Here is a 22374-nt window from a genome sequence, read left to right as displayed (position 1 = left end):
CATTTGCCTCTCTCCAGTCCTCAGGTATGACTCCAGTGGAGAGCGAGGATGCAAAGATCTTCTCAAGTGGCGAAGCAATTGCATTTCTCGTTTCCCAAAGCAGCCGAGGACAAATCTGGTCCGGGCCTGGTGACTTGTCAATCTTAATGTTTGACAAAATTTTCAGCACATCAGCTTCCTCTATCTCTATCCATTCCAGCATGCACACCTGCTCTTCAAAGGTTTCATTCACTACAAAGTTGGTTTCTTTCGTAAAGACAGAAGCAAAAAACTCATTTAGGGCTTCCCCTACCTCCTCAGACTACACACACAAGTTCCCTATGCTATCCCTGATCGGCCCTACTCTTTCTTTGACCATTCTCTTATTCCTCACATAAGTGTAAAATGCCTTTGTGGTTCGCCCTAATCTGTTCTGCCCAAGCCTTTCTCGTGCCCCCTCTTGGCTCTCCTCAGACCATTTTTGAGCTCATTCCTCGCCTGCCTGTAATCCTCTAGAGCTGAGCTTGACCCTAGCTTCCTCCACCTTATGTAAGCTACCTTCTTCCTTTTGACGAGAAGCTCCACCGCTCTCGTCATTCAAGGTTCCTTTATCTTACCCCTTCTTGCCTATCTCAGAGTGACATATTTATTCATCACTCGCAACAACTGTTCCTTAAACATTCTCCACATGTCTATAGTGCCTTTACCATGGAACAATTGCTTCCAGTCCATGCTTCCTATCTCATGTCTAATCGCATCATACTTTCCTCTTCCCCAATTAAATATCCTCCCATTTTGCCTAATCCTCTCCTTCTCCACAGCTATGTAGAATGTGAGGCAGTTATGGTCACTATCACCAAAATGCTCTCCCACGACAAGATCTGATACCTGCCCCGGCTCGTTTCCGAGCACCAAGTCTAGAATGGCTTCTCCTCTCGTCGGCCTGTCAACGTACTGAGTTAGGAAACCCTGCTGAACACACCTTACAAAAACAACTCCATTCAAGTCTTCGGCTCAAAGGAGGTTCCAATCAATATTGGGAAATTTAAAGTCACCCATTAAACAACCCTACTACGTCCACACTTTTCCAAAATCTGCCGACCTATGCTTTCTTCAATCTCCCTGCTGCTATTGGGGGGGGGGGGGGGGGCCTGTAGTAAGCCCCTAACGAGGTGACTACTCCCTTGCTGTTCCTAATTTCCACCCATACTGACTAGGTAGGCAGATCTTCCTCGAGAATGGAAGCTTCTGTAGCTGTGATACCCTCTCTGATTAGTAGTGCTACACCCCCTCCTCTTTTTCCCCCCTCCCTGTTCTTTTTAAATGCTCTAAACCCTGGAACATCCAGCAACCATTCCTGCCCCTGAGAAACCCATGTCTCTGTTATGGCCACAACATCATAGCACCAGGTACTGATCCATGGTCTAAGTTCATCACTTTTATTCCTGATACTCCTTGCGTTAAAGCAAACACACTTTAACTGATCCCTTGGTTCCTTCCCAGGAAAATCCTTCCCACTAGCTGGTCTACCTCTTGCTATTGCCTCACCTGCATCAACTCTCACCTCCGGTATACAGCTCAGGTTCCCACCCCCCTGCCATACTAGTTTAAACCCTCTCGAACTACTCGAGCAAACCTTCCACCCAGGACATTGGTCCCCTTCCAGTTCAGATGCAACCCGTCCTTCTTGTACAGGTCCCACCTTCCCCAGAAGGCATCCCAATTATCTACATATCTGAAGCCCTCCCTCCTACACCAGCTGCGCAGCCACGTGTTAAGCTGTGCCTGCTCCCTGTTCCTCACCTCGCTATCTCGTGGCACCAGTAGTAAACTAGAGAACACTACTCTGTTCGTCCTGCTTTGCAGCTTCCATCCTAACTCCCTGAAATCACCTTTTATATCCTCAATCCTTTTTCTGGCTATATCATTAGTGCCAATATGTAACACGATTTCTGGCTGTTCGCCCTCCCCTTTTAGAACCTTATACACCTGATCGGAGACGTCTCGGACCCTGGCACCATGGAGGCAACATACATTCCGGGAATACCGATCCTGACCACAAAATCTCCTGTCGATTCCCCTAACTATCGAGTCCCTACCACGAGTACTTTTCTATTCTGCCCCCTTCCCTTCTTTGCCACAGTGCCAGGCTCAGTGCCAGAGAACTGACTACTATGGCTTTCCTCTGGTAGGTCATCCCCCCCAGCAGTATCCAAAACGGTATACTTATTGCTGAGGGGAATACCCACAGGGGATCTCTGCATTGTCTGTCTGTCCCCTTTCCTCCCGCTAACTGTAACCCATCTATCCTTGTCCTGAGCCTTAGGAGTGACCAACTCCTGGTAACTCCTCTCAGTTACCCCCTCTGCCTCCCGAATGATCTGTAGTTCATCCAGCTCCAGCTCCATTTCCCTAACACGGTTTTCAAGGAGCTGGAGTTGGGTGCACTTCCCGCAGATGTAGCCAGCGGAGACGTGTGCCATGTCTCCCACCTGCCACATTCTGCAGGAGGAGCAAGCAACCGCCCTAGCATCCATACCCCACTTATCTGAACACCCACTCAGTACTAAAGTAGAAAGCTTAATTCAAGTTGCTATAAAATTAACAACAAACTTATATTCAATAGAAAAAGTTTAGAATGAACCTTACCTTATTAACTAGGTTAGAGGAGGAGGGCGGCTGGGAGACACTACAGTTGTAGAGTCTCGGGTTTAGCTGCCTTGCTGATATATATGGTCACTGCTTTCCTTCCTGGCTGCCCCTCTGGTCCTCGTCACTTCCTCCGCTGCTCCCGCTCCTTCTGTGAAAGAGAAAACATCGCTGCCCGCTACCGGTAAGTAATTTTAAAAAACTGCCTTACCTTAGCTGCAGTCTTCCGGGTTCACCTTACCTCCGCTGCTGCTCGCACACCAGCGAGTTCTAAGATAAAGCATAGGATCTTTTCCAGTTACTTTGCTGCTAAGCAGAACATGTACTGGGGTGGATTGTTTAGCCTAAACTCAGCCTGCTCCTGGCTTCTGGCCATTCTGTCTATGGATCACAAAATCTCAACTTAATAAGTATCTCAGCAATCATTTCACCAACTCGATTCTCAGATCATATAGTTTACCTGCCATGATGAGCAAGAAATTTGTGATAATAATGAGTTTCTAAACCTTAAAAAGACAATTTCACACATTGAAAACCATAAACCCATTGAATTCAGCTTTACTTTTTGAGTTCTAAAATAATAACAATATTGTACACTTTCAGCAAAGAACATGCATACATGTACATTCATACTTTGTACGCACACAAGCAGGCACTCCTGCAGATACAAAGACATACATACACAATACACATATGTACGTGCACATATCCAAGCACACTTGCAAGTGCACACACCTCACACAAACACGCATGCATGTGCATACATGTATACATGTGCACTCACTGACACATACATGTGCCTGCGCCCACTCTCACGTATATGGAAACATACACACTCCAGTGGACACCGCCCACATGGACACATGCGCACGCATACTCCCATGTACACAGGCACACATGCACTCGTGCATGTGTTTGTCGGCACAACATTGTGGGCTGAAGGGCCTGCTCTGTGCTGTACTGTTCTATGTTCTATACACACCCAAATACATCTACATGGAGGCGCGCGCACTCTGACAGACATGTGCTCACGTGAATATGCTGACACACATACGCATGCACACGCCCACATATGCAGACGTGCACACCCGCAGGTATATATAGACTCAAACACGCGCACTCATGGACATGTGCTCACGCAGATACACACACACAAGAAAACCCCTCCTGACTAGCCCATAGGCCCATGAGTGTGTGGAGAAACTGCTCTTCCACAGTGTGCTGAGGGATTGGATTGGAATGAATGTGCTTTGTTTTTCAGTATTTCACCTGCTTACTGCTGATCCTGATCGCTCAGATTACGGCTGGGATTCTGATCTACTTCCAGAGGGACGCGGTGAGTCAGACTTTCAGCTGCACTTGCAGCTCTCTGCTGCTGGCAACAATGTGAATAACAATGTGAATAACAGGCTGATGGTGCAGAGAGGGAGGGAGTGCACAGCTGGGAACGAGAGTGTGTTTCAAAGAGAGAGAGAACCTCAAAAGTCATAGGGCTTTGATAGAGTGGGAGTGAATAAAGGCACTGTACAATGGGAGAGATATTGTGGCTGGGGTGATTGGGGGTATGTGGGGAATGGGTTCTATAGACCCCCCATACCCTTTAACTTCTTTACCTCTTCCTTAAAACCATTCAGTGGTTTTGCCTCGACTGCTCTGATCTCTGTCTTAAAGCGTCTGCCCGATATCCTTAGACTGACCCTTTATTCTAGACAGTCTGGCCATTAAGAATATCCTTCCTGCATCTCCTCTATCCAGTTCTGTGAGAATTTTAAAGGTTTCTCTGAGAATCCCCCCCCAGCATTTTTTTGAAGCCCAGCGAATATAATCCTGATCAATCAATCTGTCCTCATGGCCCTCTATAATTGTACCTGAATCCTCTTACTATGAAGGCCAGTGCACCATTTGCTGCCTTTACTGCCTACTGCACCTGCATGCTCTCCTTCAGCGACTGGTTTTGGTCCATTTTCATATCTATCACCATTTAGATATTAATCTACCTTCCTGTTTTTGGATAACTTCACATTTATCTACATTAAACTGCATCTGTCATGTATCTGCCCACTCACTCATCGTGCTGAAACCACACTATGTCATCTCTGCTTCCTCCTCACAAATCACCCTCCATCTGACTTTGTAGTGGGTCATCAACCAGTTTCTTAAACATCTGCCATGGTTCCTCAACTACCTTTGCAGCAAACTCTTTTCACAGGCCACTCCAGCCATTGGCTATTCTGCTGTCATTCTTTTGTGGCCTATATGCTCAGTGTATACCAAGAGGCCTGTACACCGCGAGAAGCCTGTGGTGAGAGTGGGGCCTCTCCCTGATCTGTACCTGCATGTTAACATTTTATGATTCATAGACCAAGAGACCCACATCCGTCTATATCACTGGGTTCTGTAATCTCTCTCCATCTTTGCCAACGCTTTTGTTGGATCCACCTGACAGATCTTTTGCCTATCCTTTAACCCGTCAGTATCCATTTACAGGCTGTTTACCCCCTCATGACTCTCTTACCCCCTAACTTGATATCATTGCTAAACAGAGCTCCCATATGCTCATTCCTGTCACTGAAATCATTAATAAAGATCGTAAATAGCTAAGGGCCGGGCGCTGATCCCTCTTGGTAGTGCACTAGTTACCAATCACAAACCTGAAACCAACACAGTTATCCCTGCTATGTGCTTCATGTGAACAAACCAGGCCTTTCTCAATATGGTTGGATCAGCCCCACGCCAGGAATACTTACCTTGTGTGGGAACCTTTGACCGGTTGCATTTTGAAAATCCAAATTCATCCCATCTCTAGGTTCCCCTGTATCCACAGTGAATGTTACTTTCTTAAAGAAATCTCAAATAAATAAGTTAACCATGATTTCCCTTTCATACAGCTTTGTTGACCTGACCCAATGACATTGTGGTTTTATAAATTTCTGGTAGAATTTCCACAACAGTGTACTCTAGGTTTTTCTATCAGACAACTCCTCTGCGACAGGCCTGTAGCTTTTTGCTTTTTGCTCACCCCCTCCTTGTCTTTTAAATAAAGGGGTTACATTTGCAATTTTCCAAGCTGCTGATGTACTGCAGAATGTAAGGAATTTTGGAAGCATCTAACCATTGCATCTAGTCTCTGTAATGCCATTTACCATGAGACTCTCAGTTGCAGTTCACCTGGTTCTGGGGATTGTCAACCTTTAGGCCCCATGTTTACCATGTGCCTTCACCCCAGTGATGATGACTGTTGTAAATTTGTCCTCCCTATCACCTCTTGACTGATAATTAAACGGAAGTTTCATAAGTTGTCCTCCGACTCCAAGTCACTCTTTTTCCATTCAGAAGCTTTTATGGCCTGATTTCATGTTGCTAGCTGACTTTCTGTCATGCTGTGCTCTGTGTCTTTATTATCTTTATAGTCATTCTTTACTGGTTCTCAAGTCGAGGACTGGACAGACTGTGTCACCAATCTTTGCAAATTTGTACAGTGTCTCTGTTAACTTGCTTATTTAGCTGCAGATGATGATGCTTCCTTTTCTAAAATCCCATCTTCTTCACCAAGATAAATTGTTGGTGCAAATTATTAACTATTTTGTTAAACGTCTTCCATTGTGACTCTATTGAACTGCCTCCAAATCTTGTTAAAAAACTACAATATCAAAACTCTACTATTATGGATACTATTTATTACTGCTATGAAACTCCACTGATACTATAAAAACTTAAATTATTAATCGCTCTTAAAGCCCAGGAACATTGTGAGCAAAATGCTCACCAATCAATCACTAAGGCTAGACCTTGAGCTGCCACCTTTTTCTTTCTCTCAGAATATATGCCGTGCGGGCTGTCTGTCCCCTCTCATGCTACTTGACGTGGAAGTGGAAAGGAGCATCTTCCTCTGCTATTCACGAGACTTCCTTACACCCAAACCCCAAGCAGTACACTGTGTCACAATCTGCGCTCCATCATGGGATTCAAAACTGTAACCAGCATGTGGACCGGGACCAGCGTATGGACTGATGTCTGAGGTGGAACTGATGCCTTTGTTGGAAATGATAGCTATGCAGGCAGTACAACCACTTCAGGTGTATCAGGCCTGGTAGGGACTGAGACTAAGCGATGGCAACAGAATGGTGTCCCTGCAGGCTCATATACAGAATGTGGGGCCTGTGAGGAACATGAGGCCTGTGTGGTATGTGAGACCTGCATAGGGAATGAGCAATCACAAATGGCCCATTTATGATGTTGTCCCTCCGAGTTGTGTCAGGTTTCAATGAAGTGTCATGTTTATTTTACAGCTAAAATCAGAGATATCTGACATCATCCATCATGTGATTGTTACCTATGACCCAAACATGGAGAATACAGAGGAATCCTCAAATGAGAATTTTGGGAAAACATGGGACTACATCCAGGAGAAAGTGAGTGTGCTGCGAGAAACCGGTGGGAGGGTGGCACATTGCAAACTGAGACTGAGAGCATCTTTGCAGGGAGGTGTGCAATTACTGTGTTCACCTCTGTGTGTTGTTACTCCGACTGGCTACCTGTTAGTTAACAAGGTGTAGAGCTGGATGAACACAGCAGGCCAAGCAGCATCAGAGGAGCAGGAAGGCCGATGTTTTGGGCCTAGACCATTCTTCAGAAAATCCTGTTAGTTACCTGCTAACTGTGATAATGGGAACTGCAGATGCTGGAGAATCCAAGATAATAAAATGTGAGGCTGGATGAACACAGCAGGCCCAGCAGCATCTCAGGAGCACAAAAGCTGACTTTTCGGGCCTAGACCCTTCATCAGAGAGGGGGATGGGGTGAGGGTTCTGGAATAAATAGGGAGAGAGGGGGAGGCGGACCGAAGATGGAGAGAAAAGAAGATAGGTGGAGAGGAGAGTATAGGTGGGGAGGTAGGGAGGGGATAGGTCAGTCCAGGGAAGACGGACAGGTCAAGGAGGTGGGATGAGGTTAGTAGGTAGGAGATGGAGGTGCGGCTTGGGGTGGGAGGAAGGGACGGGTGAGAGGAAGAACAGGTTAGGGAAGCAGAGACAGGTTGGACTGGTTTTGGGATGCAGTGGGTGGAGGGGAAGAGCTGGGCTGGTTGTGTGGTGCAGTGGGGGGAGGGGACGAACTGGGCTGGTTTTGGGATGCGGTGGGGGAAGGGGAGATTTTGAAGCTGGTGAAGTCCACATTGATACCATTGGGCTGCAGGGTTCCCAAGCGGAATATGACTTGCTGTTCCTGCAACCTTCGGGTGGCATCATTGTGGCACTGCAGGAGGCCCATGATGGACATGTCATCTAAAGAATGGGAGGGGGAGTTGAAATGGTTTGCGACTGGGAGGTGCAGTTGTTTATTGCGAACCGAACGGAGGTGTTCTGCAAAGTGGTCCCCAAGCCTCCGCTTGGTTTCCCCAATGTAGAGGAAGCCACACCGGGTACAGTGGATGCAGTATACCACATTGGCAGATGTGCAGGTGAACCTCTGCTTAATGTGGAAAGTCATCTTGGGGCCTGGGATAGGGGTGAGGGAGGAGGTGTGGGGGCAAGTGTAGCATTTCCTGCGGTTGCAGGGGAAGGTGCCGGGTGTGGTGGGGTTGGAGGGCAGTGTGGAGCGAACAAGGGAGTCACGGTGAGAGTGGTCTCTCCAGAAAGCAGACAGGGGTGGGGATGGAAAAATGTCTTGGGTGGTGGGGTCGGATTGTAGATGGTGGAAGTTTCGGAGGATGATGCGTTGTATCCGGAGGTTGGTGGGGTGGTGTGTGAGAACGAGGGGATCCTCTTTGGGCGGTTGTGGCGGGGCGGGGTGTGAAGGATGTGTTGCGGGAAATGCAGGAGACGTGGTCAAGGGCATTCTCGACCACTGTGGGGGGAAAGCTGCGGTCCTTGAAGAACTTGGACATGTGGGATGTGTGGGAGTGGAATGCCTCATCGTGGGAGCAGATGCGGCGGAGGCGGAGGAATTGGGAATAGGGGATGGAATTTTTGCAGGAGGGTGGGTGGGAGGAGGTGTATTCTAGGTAGCTGTGGGAGTCGGTGGGCTTGAAATGGACATCAGTTACAAGCTGGTTGCCCTAGATGGAGACTGAGAGATCCAGGAAGGTGAGGGATGTGCTGGAGATGGCCCAGGTGAACTGAAGGTTGGGGTAGAAGGTGTTGGTGAAGTGGATGAACTGTTCGAGCTCCTCTGGGGAGCAAGAGGCGGCGCCGATACAGTCATCAATGTAACGGAGGAAGAGGTGGGGTTTGGGGCCTGTGTAGGTGCGGAAGAGAGACTGTTCCACGTAACCTACAAAGAGGCAGGCATAGCTGGGGCCCATGCAGGTGCCCATGGCCACCCCCTTAGTCTGTAGGAAGTGGGAGGAATTGAAAGAGAAGTTGTTGAGGGTGAGGACGAGTTCGGCTAGGCGGATGAGGGTGTCGGTGGAGGGGGACTGGTCGGGCCTGCGGGACAGGAAGAAGCGGAGGGCCTTGAGGCCATCTGCATGCGGAATGCAGGTGTATAGGGTTACCTGTTAACTGTTAGTTTGCCTGTTGCCTATGCTTAGTGTAATGCTCGATTTGTCTGCGGAGTTTTCAGAATTTTCTGAGAAATATTTTCACTGTTCCAGCTGAATTGTTGTGGTTGGATGAGTCCTTCAAACTGGACGGAAAATAGAATCATCCGGAACATCTCAGTGACACTGTTTCCATGTTCCTGTTACCAAAACAGAACAAGACATGAGACCGGATTCTGTCAGGGAGACAACTTTCTGCACCAAAAGGTGAGTATGCTGACGGCTTCAATATCAGAATTCCACAAAAGCGCAGGCCTCTTGTGATTGGGGTTAATTACCTGGTTTGGTGGGGGGGGTGGGGGCAGTGATTTTTCTGTCCATGTGTGATCGAGATAATAATGGGGTGTATCTGTGGGAGAGCAGTGTGCTTTTTTAATTGCAAAATATGCTTTATTCATAAAAAATCTTCATGTACAAATGCATTTACTGAAGCAGTTCTGTACAGTCTTTACACAGGAAGAACAAACAAACATTGAAATTTGGCATTTCGTGCAGTTGTAAAACAAAACCAAAAACCTCTCTTACATATACAATACTAATATTAATGTATCTTTGAGGCACTGAGAGGGTCGATAACTGAATGGACCTCAATTTCCATTCAGCGGGAAGACCTCAGACAATGGTCTTTCCCTACTGTGTCTTGGCAGCAACTGCCCAAGCTTTAGTGCATCCCTCAGCATGTAGTCCTGGATCTTGGGTGTGCCAGTCTACACCACTCAGTTGGGGTCAACTCTTTGTTCTGGAAGACCAATAAGTTTCACACGGATCAAAGGATGTCTTTCACCGAGTTGATGTGTCTCCAGGCACAGCCGATGTTTATCTCGGTGTGCGTCCCAGGGAACAGATTGTACGACACAAAGCCATGCAAGGAGCTGCTTAGGATGAATCTTGACACAAATCACAGCATTTTCCTCCAGATTTCCTTTGCAAAGGCACATTCCAGAAGAAGATGTGTGACAGTCTCATCACCCCTACAAATGCTTTGAGGGCAATGTTCGGTGGTGCAGACTGACTAGGCATACATTAAGGATCTCACAGGTGGTGCCTTTCTCACCACCAGCAAAACAATGGTGCTAGTTAGAAAGTTCTGGTGATAAGGCGTTCTACCAAATGACTTTTGACAGTTTGCTCAGGGAACCATGTGACAAGATCTACCCTCCTCTTTCCTCAGGGTCTCGAGGATGGTGTGTGCTGACCATTTCCTGATGGACTAGTGGTCAATGGTGTTTTTCTTTGCAAAATTCTCGATGAACGACAGGTGATATGGAACAGGCCAACTACTTGGAGCATTCAGCGGCAGTGAGGGCAGTCCCATCCTTCACAACACCTGAGACAGTTAGAACCTCAGTACATAGTGACACTTAGCGTTTGTGTACCAAAGGTCGACGCGCAGCTTGATGCAGCTGCACACAAAGATGGCTAGCAGGTTGAGGATGGCGCTAGGTACATTCCTTCCTAATCCAGAGCTTTCCACATGGTTTCCCGTGGACACAGTCCGTCTTAGAGTTCCTGATAAAGTGGAAGATGTTTCGGGTCACTGCAACGGAGCAGGTTTGGGAAGTGGGCCAGATCTGTACCACATACAACAACAGAGAGAGTACCTCGTACAAGGTTTTTACAGCTAATGGAGATGGAGTGATGCTTCGAAAAGCCAAGTTTCCACCTCACCTTTGCAATATGCGCTTTCCAAGTTTTTGTGGACACCCTGGCCACTCCGAACCATATTCCTGGCACTATCATGTAATCTGTTCGTGTTATATTGTGTTGGAAATAGTGGATGTCATTGTGACAGAGTACTCACATCAGTGAGGTTTATGTACTGGGCAGTGAGAGGGTTTTGATAAATATTGTGTGACTATTTCTTGTTTTGTTTAATGAAGGGCTGCATGTCTAATGTTGAGGATTGGCTTCATCAGAATATTGGCATTATCCTAGGCGTGTGCATTGGAGTAGCTGTGACGGAGGTAGGTCCACATTCGGTACTGCTACTTGTAAACCTCTCCAAATAATCCCTCCCTTTTCCCCACCACCTACCCCTCCCTTCCTCCCACACCTTTTACCCTACCCCCATCCTCTCTGCCTCTCTCACACACACACACACACTCACTCTCTCTGTCTCTGTCTGTCTCTTCCCCCACCTCTCTCCCCTCTGTCCCACTCCATCTCTCCCTCCTTCAGCCCCATCCCATTCCCTCTTCCTCCTCACCACCTCCCCACTCCATCCTGCCCTTCCTTCCTTCCTTCTGTCTACACATCTGTTTGCCCGCTCCCTTCGGCCTTCCCCCCTCTCTTACTGCCCCACTTCTCTCTTCCCCCCTTAACTTGCCTCTCTCTTTGCCCCCACCCCCCGCCTCTCCCACATCTGGTTAAATGGATGTTAAGACAGAAGCTGCCGATTTTATTTTTTGTGATTGTAGTCAGCTCTTTCAGCAGAGAATTAATTCCTGATGCTTGTCCCCGGCCTCGCTCGTCCTGATTTACAGCCATCTGCTTTTTATAACTGTGTCACTTTGAAGTGCTGCCAATCACACAGCTTCCAGCTTTCAAACAGTGTCCTCGATTTTGTTTTACAATGATTCATGGAACAGGGACATTGCTGGCTGGGTCAGCATTTATTGCCCATCCTGAGCTAGCCATGAGAAGGTGGTGGTGAGCTGCCTTGTTGAACCTGCTGTCCATGTCACTGTAGGTAGACCCACGATGTTGCCAGGGAGGGAATGCCAGGATTTTGTTGATGGACGAAATGCAAGGAATGTTTTAACCATCCCTCAGGGCTTGTGCTGGTTAAGTCTGTAGTGAGTAATGTCTGTCTATGAGAGTAGTTCTGACACAGAGAGTCAGGCTCAACTTCCTGTTTCAGGATTTGTTTCCCTCATCCACTGGGAATGAAAGGCTCATCCTGCAGTAATTCCTGGTGAACTCCGGTATTATGGAACAGCTTTTCCACCTGGGATACAGTACAGCCACCTTCCTCCCTTGCCTGATACCTGTTTCAGTGTCACTGAGAGTACAGTCACTGTTCTGAGCCCCTAGTTTAGCCTGTTAGCTCCCTCCCCAACTCCCAATAAACTAGAGATGTTCCTCACTTTTATCCTGTGACTTTTTTTTTGTTCCCAGTAGTTGGTTTGCTTATGAATTTGTTTTAGTTTGTGCTGCGATTTTAATTTATAATGTACTGTCCAAGATCAGCCTGTTTGGCAGGATCTACAAGTTCATACATCCCAAATATACTGTATCTGCCTGCTGTCTTTTCCACTGCCAGTTTTTTCTGAACTATTCAACTCATCTTATTACCTCACCTTTCCAAATAGCCCTCCAGCAATTTGTCCTTTAGATAGTTGCCCAATTTTGTTCTATAATTGTCATTAATGCTGCCTTCACCACTCCCTCAGGCAGTAGTTTCAATCTAATCATTGTCATAGAGATATGTTTGCAAGATGATCAAGGTTGGGTTATACATATTCCAGGATACACAACTTTAAAACAAAGAGAACAGGAGACAAGGGGTAACCCTAATGGTAAAGGATTAGCTAGGAAACTAGAGAGGAAGGCTTCTGCCTCAGAAAATAGAATCAACTTGGGTAGAGATAAGGATTAGCAATTGTCAGAAAACATGGATGAGTTGTTTTGGAACCTGCCCTTGTAAAAGTTGGACACTCTCCAATAATTTCATGTTCAATCTCAATGGAGAAGAGGCAGGATTTTAAGCTTCATATCGGCTAGACCTATCAACAGTGACCTGGAGGAGAAGTTTGTAAAATTTTTTTGAGACTGTTTGGTTGAAGTGATATGTTCCAGAACCAAGTAGGGATAAAGGTATGTTAGATCTTGTATTGTGTAATGGGGTAGGATTCATGAGCAATCTCAAAATAAAAGTTCAGCTGGGAAATAGTGATCATAATACAGCTAAGATCCATGTTCAATGTGAATGTGACATACTTCAACCGTAGCTGAGAATCTTAAACTTAAACAAAGCCAATAGCATAGTACGAATTGAGAATTCGCTAAAATTTTTATACACTTGAATCTATAACCCAGATCAGGCACTCTAGATATCTTTTACTGGTCTCATTCATTCAAACATATGCAGGAGAGCCAAAAGACAGAATGCCATCTCTCCTCAGTAACTCCTTGGATACTGAAACAGTCAGTGTTCAAATACAAAAAGATCTGGGCAACATTCAGGCTTGGGCTAACATTAGGCAGTAACATTTGTGCCACACAAATGCCAAACAGTGATCATCTCCAATAAGAGACAATCTAACTACTGCCCCTTAACATTCAGTGAGGTTACCTTCATTCAATCCCCCACTATCAACATCCTGGGGGCTACCTTTTGACCATAAACTCAACTGGATTTGCCACATAAATGCAGTGGCTACAAGAGCAGGGTCTGAAGCTAGGAATACTGGAGTCTGTCCACCATCTACAAGGCACAAGTCAGGAGTGTGATGCAATACTCCCCACTTGCCTGGATGGGTGCAGCTTCAACAACACTCAAGAAGCTTGACACCATCCAGGATAAAATAGTGTGCTCGATTGGCACTACATCCACAAGCATCCACACCCTCCAACACTGACACTCAGTAGCAGCAGTGTGTACTATCTATAAGATACACTTCATAAATTCACCAAAGATCCTCAGACAGCACCTTCCAAACCCATGACTACTTCTACCTTGAAGAACGAGGGCAGCAGATATATGGTAACTCCATCACCTTCATGTCTCCCTCTAAGCCACTCACCATCCTCACTAGGAAATATATCACTGTTCCTTCACTGTCGCTGGGTCAAAATCCTGGAATTCCCTCGCTAACAGCATTATGGGTATTCTTAAACTCCAAGAACTTCAGTGGTTCAAGGCAGTAGCTCACCACCATCTTTTCTAGGACAGTTAAGAATGGGTAATAAATACTGGCCCAGCCAGTCACCTTCCCACCCCATAAAATAAGTTAAAATGTAGGAAACTTAATAATGTTGCAAAGAATAGTAGCAAGTCTGAACATTGGGAGGTTTTTTTTAGGAAACTAGCAATGGGCATTCAAAAAGTTGATGCAATGATATACGAAGAACAAATTAGCCAAGACTATAGAGCAGACTATGAGATCTTTAACCTGTATCCTAAAAAGAGGAGAGTAGCTAAAGTAAATATTGGTTTCATCGAAGCCAAGCCGCTTGGAGAAATTGTTTTGGTGAATGAGGGAATATTAAATGCACTGTTCAAACATTGTTTGTTCACCTTCACAATCAAAGGCACAAGTTTCATGCCAGGAATACAGGGCAATGAAAGTGACAGTACAAAGAACAGTACTACACAGGAACAGGCACTTTAGCCCACCAAGACTGCACTGACGCATGATGCCTTTCTAAACTTAAAAAGTTTTTGCTGTCTATATATCTGTGTTCCCTGTCTATTCATATATAGAACATAGAACATAGAACAGTACAGCACAGAACAGGCCCTTCAGCCCACAATGTTGTGCCGACCATTGATCCTCATGTATGCACCCTCAAATTTCTGTGACCATATACATGTCCAGCAGTCTCTTAAATGACCCCAATGACCTTGCTTCCACAACTGCTGCTGGCAACGCATTCCATGCTCTCACAACTCTCTGCGTAAAGAACCTGCCTCTGACATCCCCTCGATACTTTCCACCAACCAGCTTAAAACTATGACCCCTCGTGCTAGCCATTTCTGCCCTGGGAAATAGTCTCTGGCTATCAACTCTATCTATGCCTCTCATTATCTTGTATACCTCAATTAGGTCTCCTCTCCTCCTCCTTTTCTCCAATGAAAAGAGACCGAGCTCAGTCAACCTCTCTTCATAAGATAAGCCCTCCAGTCCAGGCAGCATCCTGGTAAACCTCCTCTGAACCCTCTCCAAAGCATCCACATCTTTCCTATAATAGGGCGCCCAGAACTGGACGCAGTATTCCAAGTGCGGTCTAACCAAAGTTTTATAGAGCTGCAACAAGATCTCACGACTCTTAAACTCAATCCCCCTGTTAATGAAAGCCAAAACACCATACGCTTTCTTAACAACCCTGTCCACTTGGGTGGCCATTTTAAGGGATCTATGTATCTGCACACCAAGATCCCTCTGTTCCTCCACGCTGCCAAGAATCCTATCCTTAATCCTTATGTCAAGATGCTTCTTAAACAATCAACAATCTCCCTGCACCTGGACCCTCCCTCTGGCCTTTTACGTGCACATGATTTCTTCATTGAGAATTCTCCCATGTGTAGTCTCTTACCCCATACACCATGCTTTGTTATCACATAGCCAGCCATTACCCACTACCTATTGTTAGCCACTGACAGTCGCCACTAACAGCTATTCACCCTCCTAACCAGATTGTTATCAACTCCTTTGTCCAACTGTTCTTCTTTGTCTTCGGATTCTATCCACACCTACCATTTACTCCTTACCGCCACACCCCTCCCTATATTCTGCATATAAACTGGCATTTTCCTAGCTGCCATCAGTTCTGAGGAAGAGTCACTGGACCTGAAATATTAACTCTGATTTCTCTTCACAGCTGCTGCCAGATCTGCTGAGCTTTTCCAGCAACTTCTGTTTTTGTTGCCTCTTAAACATTATGTTGTAGCTACCTCCACCACCTCATCTGGCAGCGTGTTCCATGTACTTTCCACCCTCTATGTAAAAAAAAACAAATGTCTCTCACATCTTTTAAACTTAGCCCATTTTACCGTCCATCCACGTCCCTTATAATTGACATTTTCACCCTGGGTAAAAAGACTGAATTATCCTTTCTATCCATGCCTGTCATAACTTTATAAAATTCCGTCAGGTCGCCCCTCATCCTTCAACATTCAAGTGAAAACAGAACAAGTTTGTTCAATCTCTCTTCATAGCTAATACCTTCTAAAACATGCAACATTTGGTAATCCTCCTCACTGTCCACACCTCTCCCAATATTTGTGTTTTCCACAAATTTAGTAATTAAATAGTAAACTATATTGTCCTCCAAATTACTTATACATATTACAGGCAACAAGGGTCCCAACACTGAACACTGTGAAACACTACTGATCATAGAACATCCTTCCATCACTACTCTCTGTATTTTTTGGCTAGAAAAGTTATGCATCCACTTTACTAGCTAATGGGTGTTCCCATATGACTTCTGCCTTTTGTATCAGCCTGCCATGTCAAAGGCCTTCCTAAAGTCCCTGTAGACAACATCTATTGCCCTGCCTTCATCAATCATCTTTGTCACTTCCTCAAGAAACTCAAACATGTTTGAGAGACTCAACCTTTCTTGCACAGAACGATGTGGCCTATCACTAATAAGCCCATACTTTTCCAACTGTAAGTATATCCTATCTCTGAGAATCTTGTCCAATAATTTCCAGCCACTGACATAGGGCTCACTGGGCTGTAATTTCCCAGATTATTCCCATTGCCCTTCCTAAACAAAGAAACAACATTAGCTACTTGGCAGTCCTCTGGGATCTTTCCTATAACTAAACAGGATACAAATATTTTGTACAAGGCCCAGCAATTTCCTCACCTACCTCCCTCAGCATTCTGGGATAGATCCCATCAGGTCTTGAAAACTTGGATAACAAAGTGCGGGGCTGGATGAACACAACAGGCCAAGCAGCATCTTAGGAGCACAAAAGCTGACATTTTGGGCCTAGACCCTTCATCAGAAAAGGGGGATGGGGAGCAGATTCTGAAATAAATAAGGGAGAGAGGGGGAGGCGGACTGAAGATAGAGGAGAAGATAGGTGCAGAGGAGAGTATGGGTGGGGAGGTAGGGACTGCGATAGGGCAGCCCAGGGAGGACAGACAGGTCAAGGGGGTAGGATGAGATTAGTAGGTAGAAGATAGAGGTGTGGCTTGAGATGGGAGGAGGGGATAGGTGAGAGGAAGAACAGGTTAGGCAGGCGGGGATGAGCTGGGCTGGTTTTGGGATGCAGTGGGGGTAAGGGAGATTTTGAAGCTGGTGAAATCCACATTGATTCCATTGGGCCGCAGGTTTCTCAAGCGGAATATGAGTTGCTGTTCCTGCAACCTACTTGTTGACCTTATGCTTTTTAAAACATCCCCTGTTTTTATGTTGACATGACTTAGAATATTAACATAGCCCATCTCAAGCCTCTCCATCCACCATGTCCTTTGCCTGTGTGCATATCGATGCAAAGTATTCATTAACCACCTCTCCCACTTCCTCTGGCTCCACTCATAAATTGCCTTCTTTGTCCTTGAGTGGACCTACCCTTACCCTGACTACCCTCTTGCTCATTATTTATGTATAAAATCTCTTGGATTTTCCTTAATACTGTTTGTCAAAAACATTCCATGGCCTCTCTTAGCCTCCTAATACCTTGTCTGAGTCCTTTTCTACTATCTTTGTAATCTTTGAGGGCTATTGTCTGTCTACAGTTTCCTAAACCATACGTATGTCTGCTTTCTCTTTTTGATTTAAGCTGTCAATTTCTCTTGTCATCTAAGGTTCCCAAATCTTGTCATCCTTGTCCTTTTCACAGGACCAAGCTGGTCCTGAAGTCTCATAAACTGGCCTTTAAAAGATGCCCACAATATCAAATATGGATTTACCCTTAACCAGCTGTCTCATCTACGTAGTCCAAATCCTGCCTAGAATTGTTGTAGTTAGCCTTCCCCAATTTAGTAGTTACACCTGACAACTACTCTTATCCTTAGCCATAAGAATTATGGTCACCGTTCCTGAACGGCACCCCTACTAAAACGGTGATCACATGGCCAGGCTTCTTCCCCAATACCTGCTCTAGTGCGGCCCTTCCTGGTTGAACTATTGTTTCAAATAACCATCCTGAACCCACTGCCCCGATTAAGCCTCTGGTACTAAACATGCCCCTATTAATATGGAGGAAGTTAAAATCTCCCACCATAACAAACTTTTTGTTTTCACATTTTTCCATAATCTATTCACATACCTGTTACTCTATCACCCGCTAGCTAATGGAAAGCCTCTAGTACAATCCCATCAAAATGATTGCACCTTTCCTGTTCCTGAGCTCTACCCATATGACCTCAGTGCATGTGCCCTCCGTGGTGTCCACCCTCAGTATAGCTGGGATATTCTCTCTAATCAGTGTATCCCTCTCTATCTCACCTGAAACATCCAAATCCTGGAATAAGAGTTAGAAAACTACAAACGTTCAAAATCAGCAGAGAAAAGAACTGGAGAAGCAACAGGCTATAAAAGCCAACAAACCCTCAGGACTTATGACCTCCATCCTCAGGCACATCTACTCTCTGTGCAGACACAGGTTTCAACATTGTCCAGAATCTGGAGCTGGCCCATCAGGTTACAAATGGGCAAAGTGATTGCACTATTCCTGAGCAGAGGGAAAGAGGGTCCCACAGGCCAGGGAATCTGACATTAGTCAGTGGACAATGCTGCAATCTGTTACTAGATACAAGATATTCCAAAAGGCACATATCATGTTTCACACAGACTGTGCAAGCTCCAATGTGGCCATCATCAAAGTGTGTGTCTGTGTGCGTCAGTGTGTGTTCACAGACAACTGTCTCAACTTGAATTGCCATTAATGAATTTTCATTGTAGCATTAAGGAGCCAATGACAAGATTTTCTAGAGTTTGGAAAAATATCAAGTTGTTACCATTTAACACTGAGAAAAATCCTCAAAGTGTGGTGTCCAGTTTGTAGCATTTAGGCTGCCCCATGTCTCACTGAGGATCAACCCTCTCGAATCCCAGAGTTACCACAAAAGTGACAGTTCAATAACTCTCCTGAAAACATGATTTTCCCCTGACTGGTTGATATCCAGGATAAAGTGCAAGCCCTCAATTTAAAATAAAAATCTGTTTATTGTAAACCCAGCTGAACTTTAACAAGAACAGGATTTTGTTCAGTTTCTGAGTGAAGTAAAAAGTGTGATGTTGGCCCAGCTGAAGGCAGCCAGTCAACCAGCTGAGACTGACCTTTAGAAATACTTGCTGTCCTGGCCCTCACTCTGAGCACAGGTCTCCCACAGTCACTTACAATCCTCTACTCCTCAGCAACCTGGCCTTCCTTCAGGGAATTGAACACTCTGACACTGGCCCTTGTTAGTTTCTGGATGCCATCACCATTCAGGTACATGAAGTATCTGTCATTTTGCCCTTGCCGTGGCTTCAGTATCAAACCCAATCCAGTAGAAACTGTATGCCTGTCTTTCCCTCCCTGCCTTATTGCCATTAAGCAGCCGCTCTCACTTGCAGTGAAAAACCACCTCCATCCATATTACAACTGCAGGTCAGGCTCAGTAAGTTGTAACCTTTGCTTATCTCTGTCCTCCCTCACCAAAACAGACACTGTGTTGCTGTGCTATACGCATCCTGGTGCCTGCGTGAGCTAGCAGACTGAACCGACACTGCATCAGATGTCACTTCATCTGTCTGACGATCCTGTCTCTGGCTTGGTGCAGTGTTCCTTGCTACATTTCTTGTTTCAGCTTTGATGCCAGAAGCCTGGAGCTGACAGCCCAGCTCATAAGAAAATACTTGGTCAGGTTTCCAAATCCCCGCAAGGTCAGTCATCTTTCTGAGAGACATCCTGGTGAGAGCACATATGCACTGGATGAGTCAACTTCTGCTTGACTCTAATAAACAAAGAAACAAAGAAACCTACAGCACAGGAACAGGCCCTTCGGCCCTCCAAGCCTGCGCCGATCAAGATCCTCTGTCTAATGTTGTACAACAGCTTGGTGTCAGGCTGAATGTTGCTGTATCCATTCTGGGGCACTGTTACTACCTGCAGACCTTGATTAGTCTAAGCCTATCCCTATTTCACTCAGATAATGGTAGGCAGTAAATCATATAGAGACAGTTTACAGTGCACTGGGATTGCATGAACAGCATATTGAGGTTGTCTCCACATTCAGGCTGTCCAGATCATTGAGACCATGCAGTGTTGTCATCAGTGCTATTGCCTGAAAGCCCCGTGTTTCTTTTCATATATTGACTGGTATAACCCACTCATCTTCAATGCTGTCATCTCCTCCATAGTTACTAGATTATCAGATTGCTTATCCCACGTCGGACTCTGGACAAGCTGAAATTGCCTCCAGGTAAACATTGGGAAGACTGAAGCCACTGTACACAGGTCCAGCTCCAAGCTCTGCTCCCTAACTACTGTACCCATCAGACTCCTTGGCAACTACCTGACATGCAACCAGTCTGTTCACCACCTCAGTTTCACATCTGAACTGTACAGCACCTCCTGACTTCACCCATAGTGCATCCACTAAATCCTGCTTCGCTAACACCATTCCACTTTTCCCCATCTCTGCTCACCTCTTGCTAAAAGTCTAATCTGTTTTTTTTATTTTAAGACTGGGTGATTTCACTGTCTTCCTTATTGGTTTTCCACACTGCAAACTGAGCTGTTGTATCTTAGCTTGGCAAGTCCCCATTCCCCGAAAACCTCATGGTTATTGCTGTCCATTAACTTCATTCATTATTTGTTTATGGGATGAGAGCATTACCAGCTGTGCTAGGTATTCCTTACCTAACCCTAGTTATCCTTGAGAAGGTGACAGTGAGTGGCCTTCTTCAAACACCACAGTTCTGGGCAGTAGAGACACCCACAACACCCTTAGGGAGGGAATTCCAAGATTTTGACATGGTGACAGTGAAGGAATGGGGATATATTTCTTGTCAGGATGGTGACTGGCTTGGAGGGGAACTAGCAAGTGGTGGTGTTCCCGTGTATCTGCTGCCGTTGTCCTTCCAGATGGAAGTGGTTGTGGGTTTGGAAGGTGCTGTCTGAGGATCTTTGGTGAATTTCTGCTGTGCACCTTGCAGATAGTACACACTGCCAATACTGAGGGTCTGTGCTAGAGGGAGTGGATGCTCATAGATATGGCACCAATCAAGTGGGCTGCTTTGTCCTGGATGGTGTGAAGCTTCTTGAGTGTTGCTGGGGGCTGCACTCATCCAGGCAAAGCGGGGGGGGGGGGGGGGTATTCCATCATATTCCTAATTTGTGCATTGTAGATGGTGGATAGGCTTTGGGGAGTCAGGAGGTGAATTATTTGTTGCAGTATTCCTAGCTTCTGACTAGCTCTTTTATAGCCACTGTGTTTATATGGGGTGAGTCCAGTTGAGTTTCTGGTCAATGGTAACCCCCAGAAGGTTGAGAGTGGGGGATTCAGTGATGATAATGCCATTGAATGTGCAAAGGGAGATGGTTAGAATCTCTCTTGTTGGAGATGTGTAGGGCAAATGTTACTTGTCACTTATCAACCCTGATTGTTGAACAGGTCTTGCTGCATACGGAAGGGGACTGTTTCAGTATCTGAAGGATCTATTTTCTATATTTACAGTTGCTTGGATTGATCCTGTCAATGTATCTGTGCAAGAATGTGGAGCAAGAAGATTATCGCAAAGTCCCTAGGTACTGACATATCTGAGCTGCTCTCTGTCCTCACGCCAATGGCACATCCTGATGTGTGTTGGATGCATCAGTGACCAGTCATAATCCAATGGATTTGCTGAACTCATGTATTTGCTTTACTGCTTGCCAACTTTGCCTTATAAACCTCAGCACTTTAGTTCTAAACTGTTGATCAGTATATATTCTGTCAAGATACATTTTCTATTTTGCAGAACTTTTTAGCATGGCATCTTCTTCAGGAGCTATTGTCATCATGATGTGAGCATGCAAATGATTATTATCCCAGGGTTTTGTTAAGAGTCTGTATGAGAAAGCTGGGGCTAGGTAATGGAACGTACGTTTGGAATATATCTAGTGTGATATAAAACTGCTTCAGTCTCCATTCAGAGAGAAAATGTGTTGAAAAAAAAGTATTTTGTATTGTTACGTTGAAACTATACCAAAACTGTAGGTCAGTTCTGATCTTCCAACCTTAGTAAATATTTTTCAAAAGTGAAAGTGCTATGTTTTGCTCTTTTTGATGAATAATGGATAAATTAGAATTCAATGTTGCTGCTTTATTGTCTAGGAGAATACTTATTTATTTTATAAACCAGTAATTCCTAACATGGTTGTGAACTTCATTATGTAGAGCAGAGTGTTCAAAATATTCAATGGCGACAATGAAAGGCAAGCTGCATGGAGCATTGGTAAGTCTCCAGCTCCAGGTAAGATGAACCAAGGAGGGAAGGGAAATTGGAAATTATGGCTGCATTTACCATAATCATACAACAGACAGGATCAATTTTAA

At 45.4% G+C, this 22374-nt stretch overlaps 1 protein-coding gene across 2 annotated transcripts in view; it reads left to right on the top strand.

The window, feature by feature from the left end:
* The window catches only part of cd82b (CD82 molecule b), a 62188-nt gene extending 40106 nt beyond the window's left edge, over positions 1-22082 (top strand). The window contains exons 5-9 of one of the 2 annotated variants that reach the window (XM_048545604.2): positions 3890-3964; positions 6918-7040; positions 9221-9373; positions 11047-11130; positions 21514-22082. In XM_048545604.2, the coding sequence (XP_048401561.1) occupies positions 3890-3964; positions 6918-7040; positions 9221-9373; positions 11047-11130; positions 21514-21591 (513 nt within the window). In that variant the 3' untranslated portion in view covers positions 21592-22082. The other variant, XM_048545605.2, reaches the window with a different exon arrangement.
* Positions 22083-22374: the final 292 nt, after the last annotated feature.

This window comes from Stegostoma tigrinum, chromosome 17 (assembly GCF_030684315.1).
Source record: "Stegostoma tigrinum isolate sSteTig4 chromosome 17, sSteTig4.hap1, whole genome shotgun sequence".
Lineage (NCBI taxonomy): Eukaryota > Metazoa > Chordata > Chondrichthyes > Orectolobiformes > Stegostomatidae > Stegostoma > Stegostoma tigrinum.
Note: the sequence above shows the minus strand (reverse complement) of the source record. Positions and strands in the feature narration are given on the sequence as shown.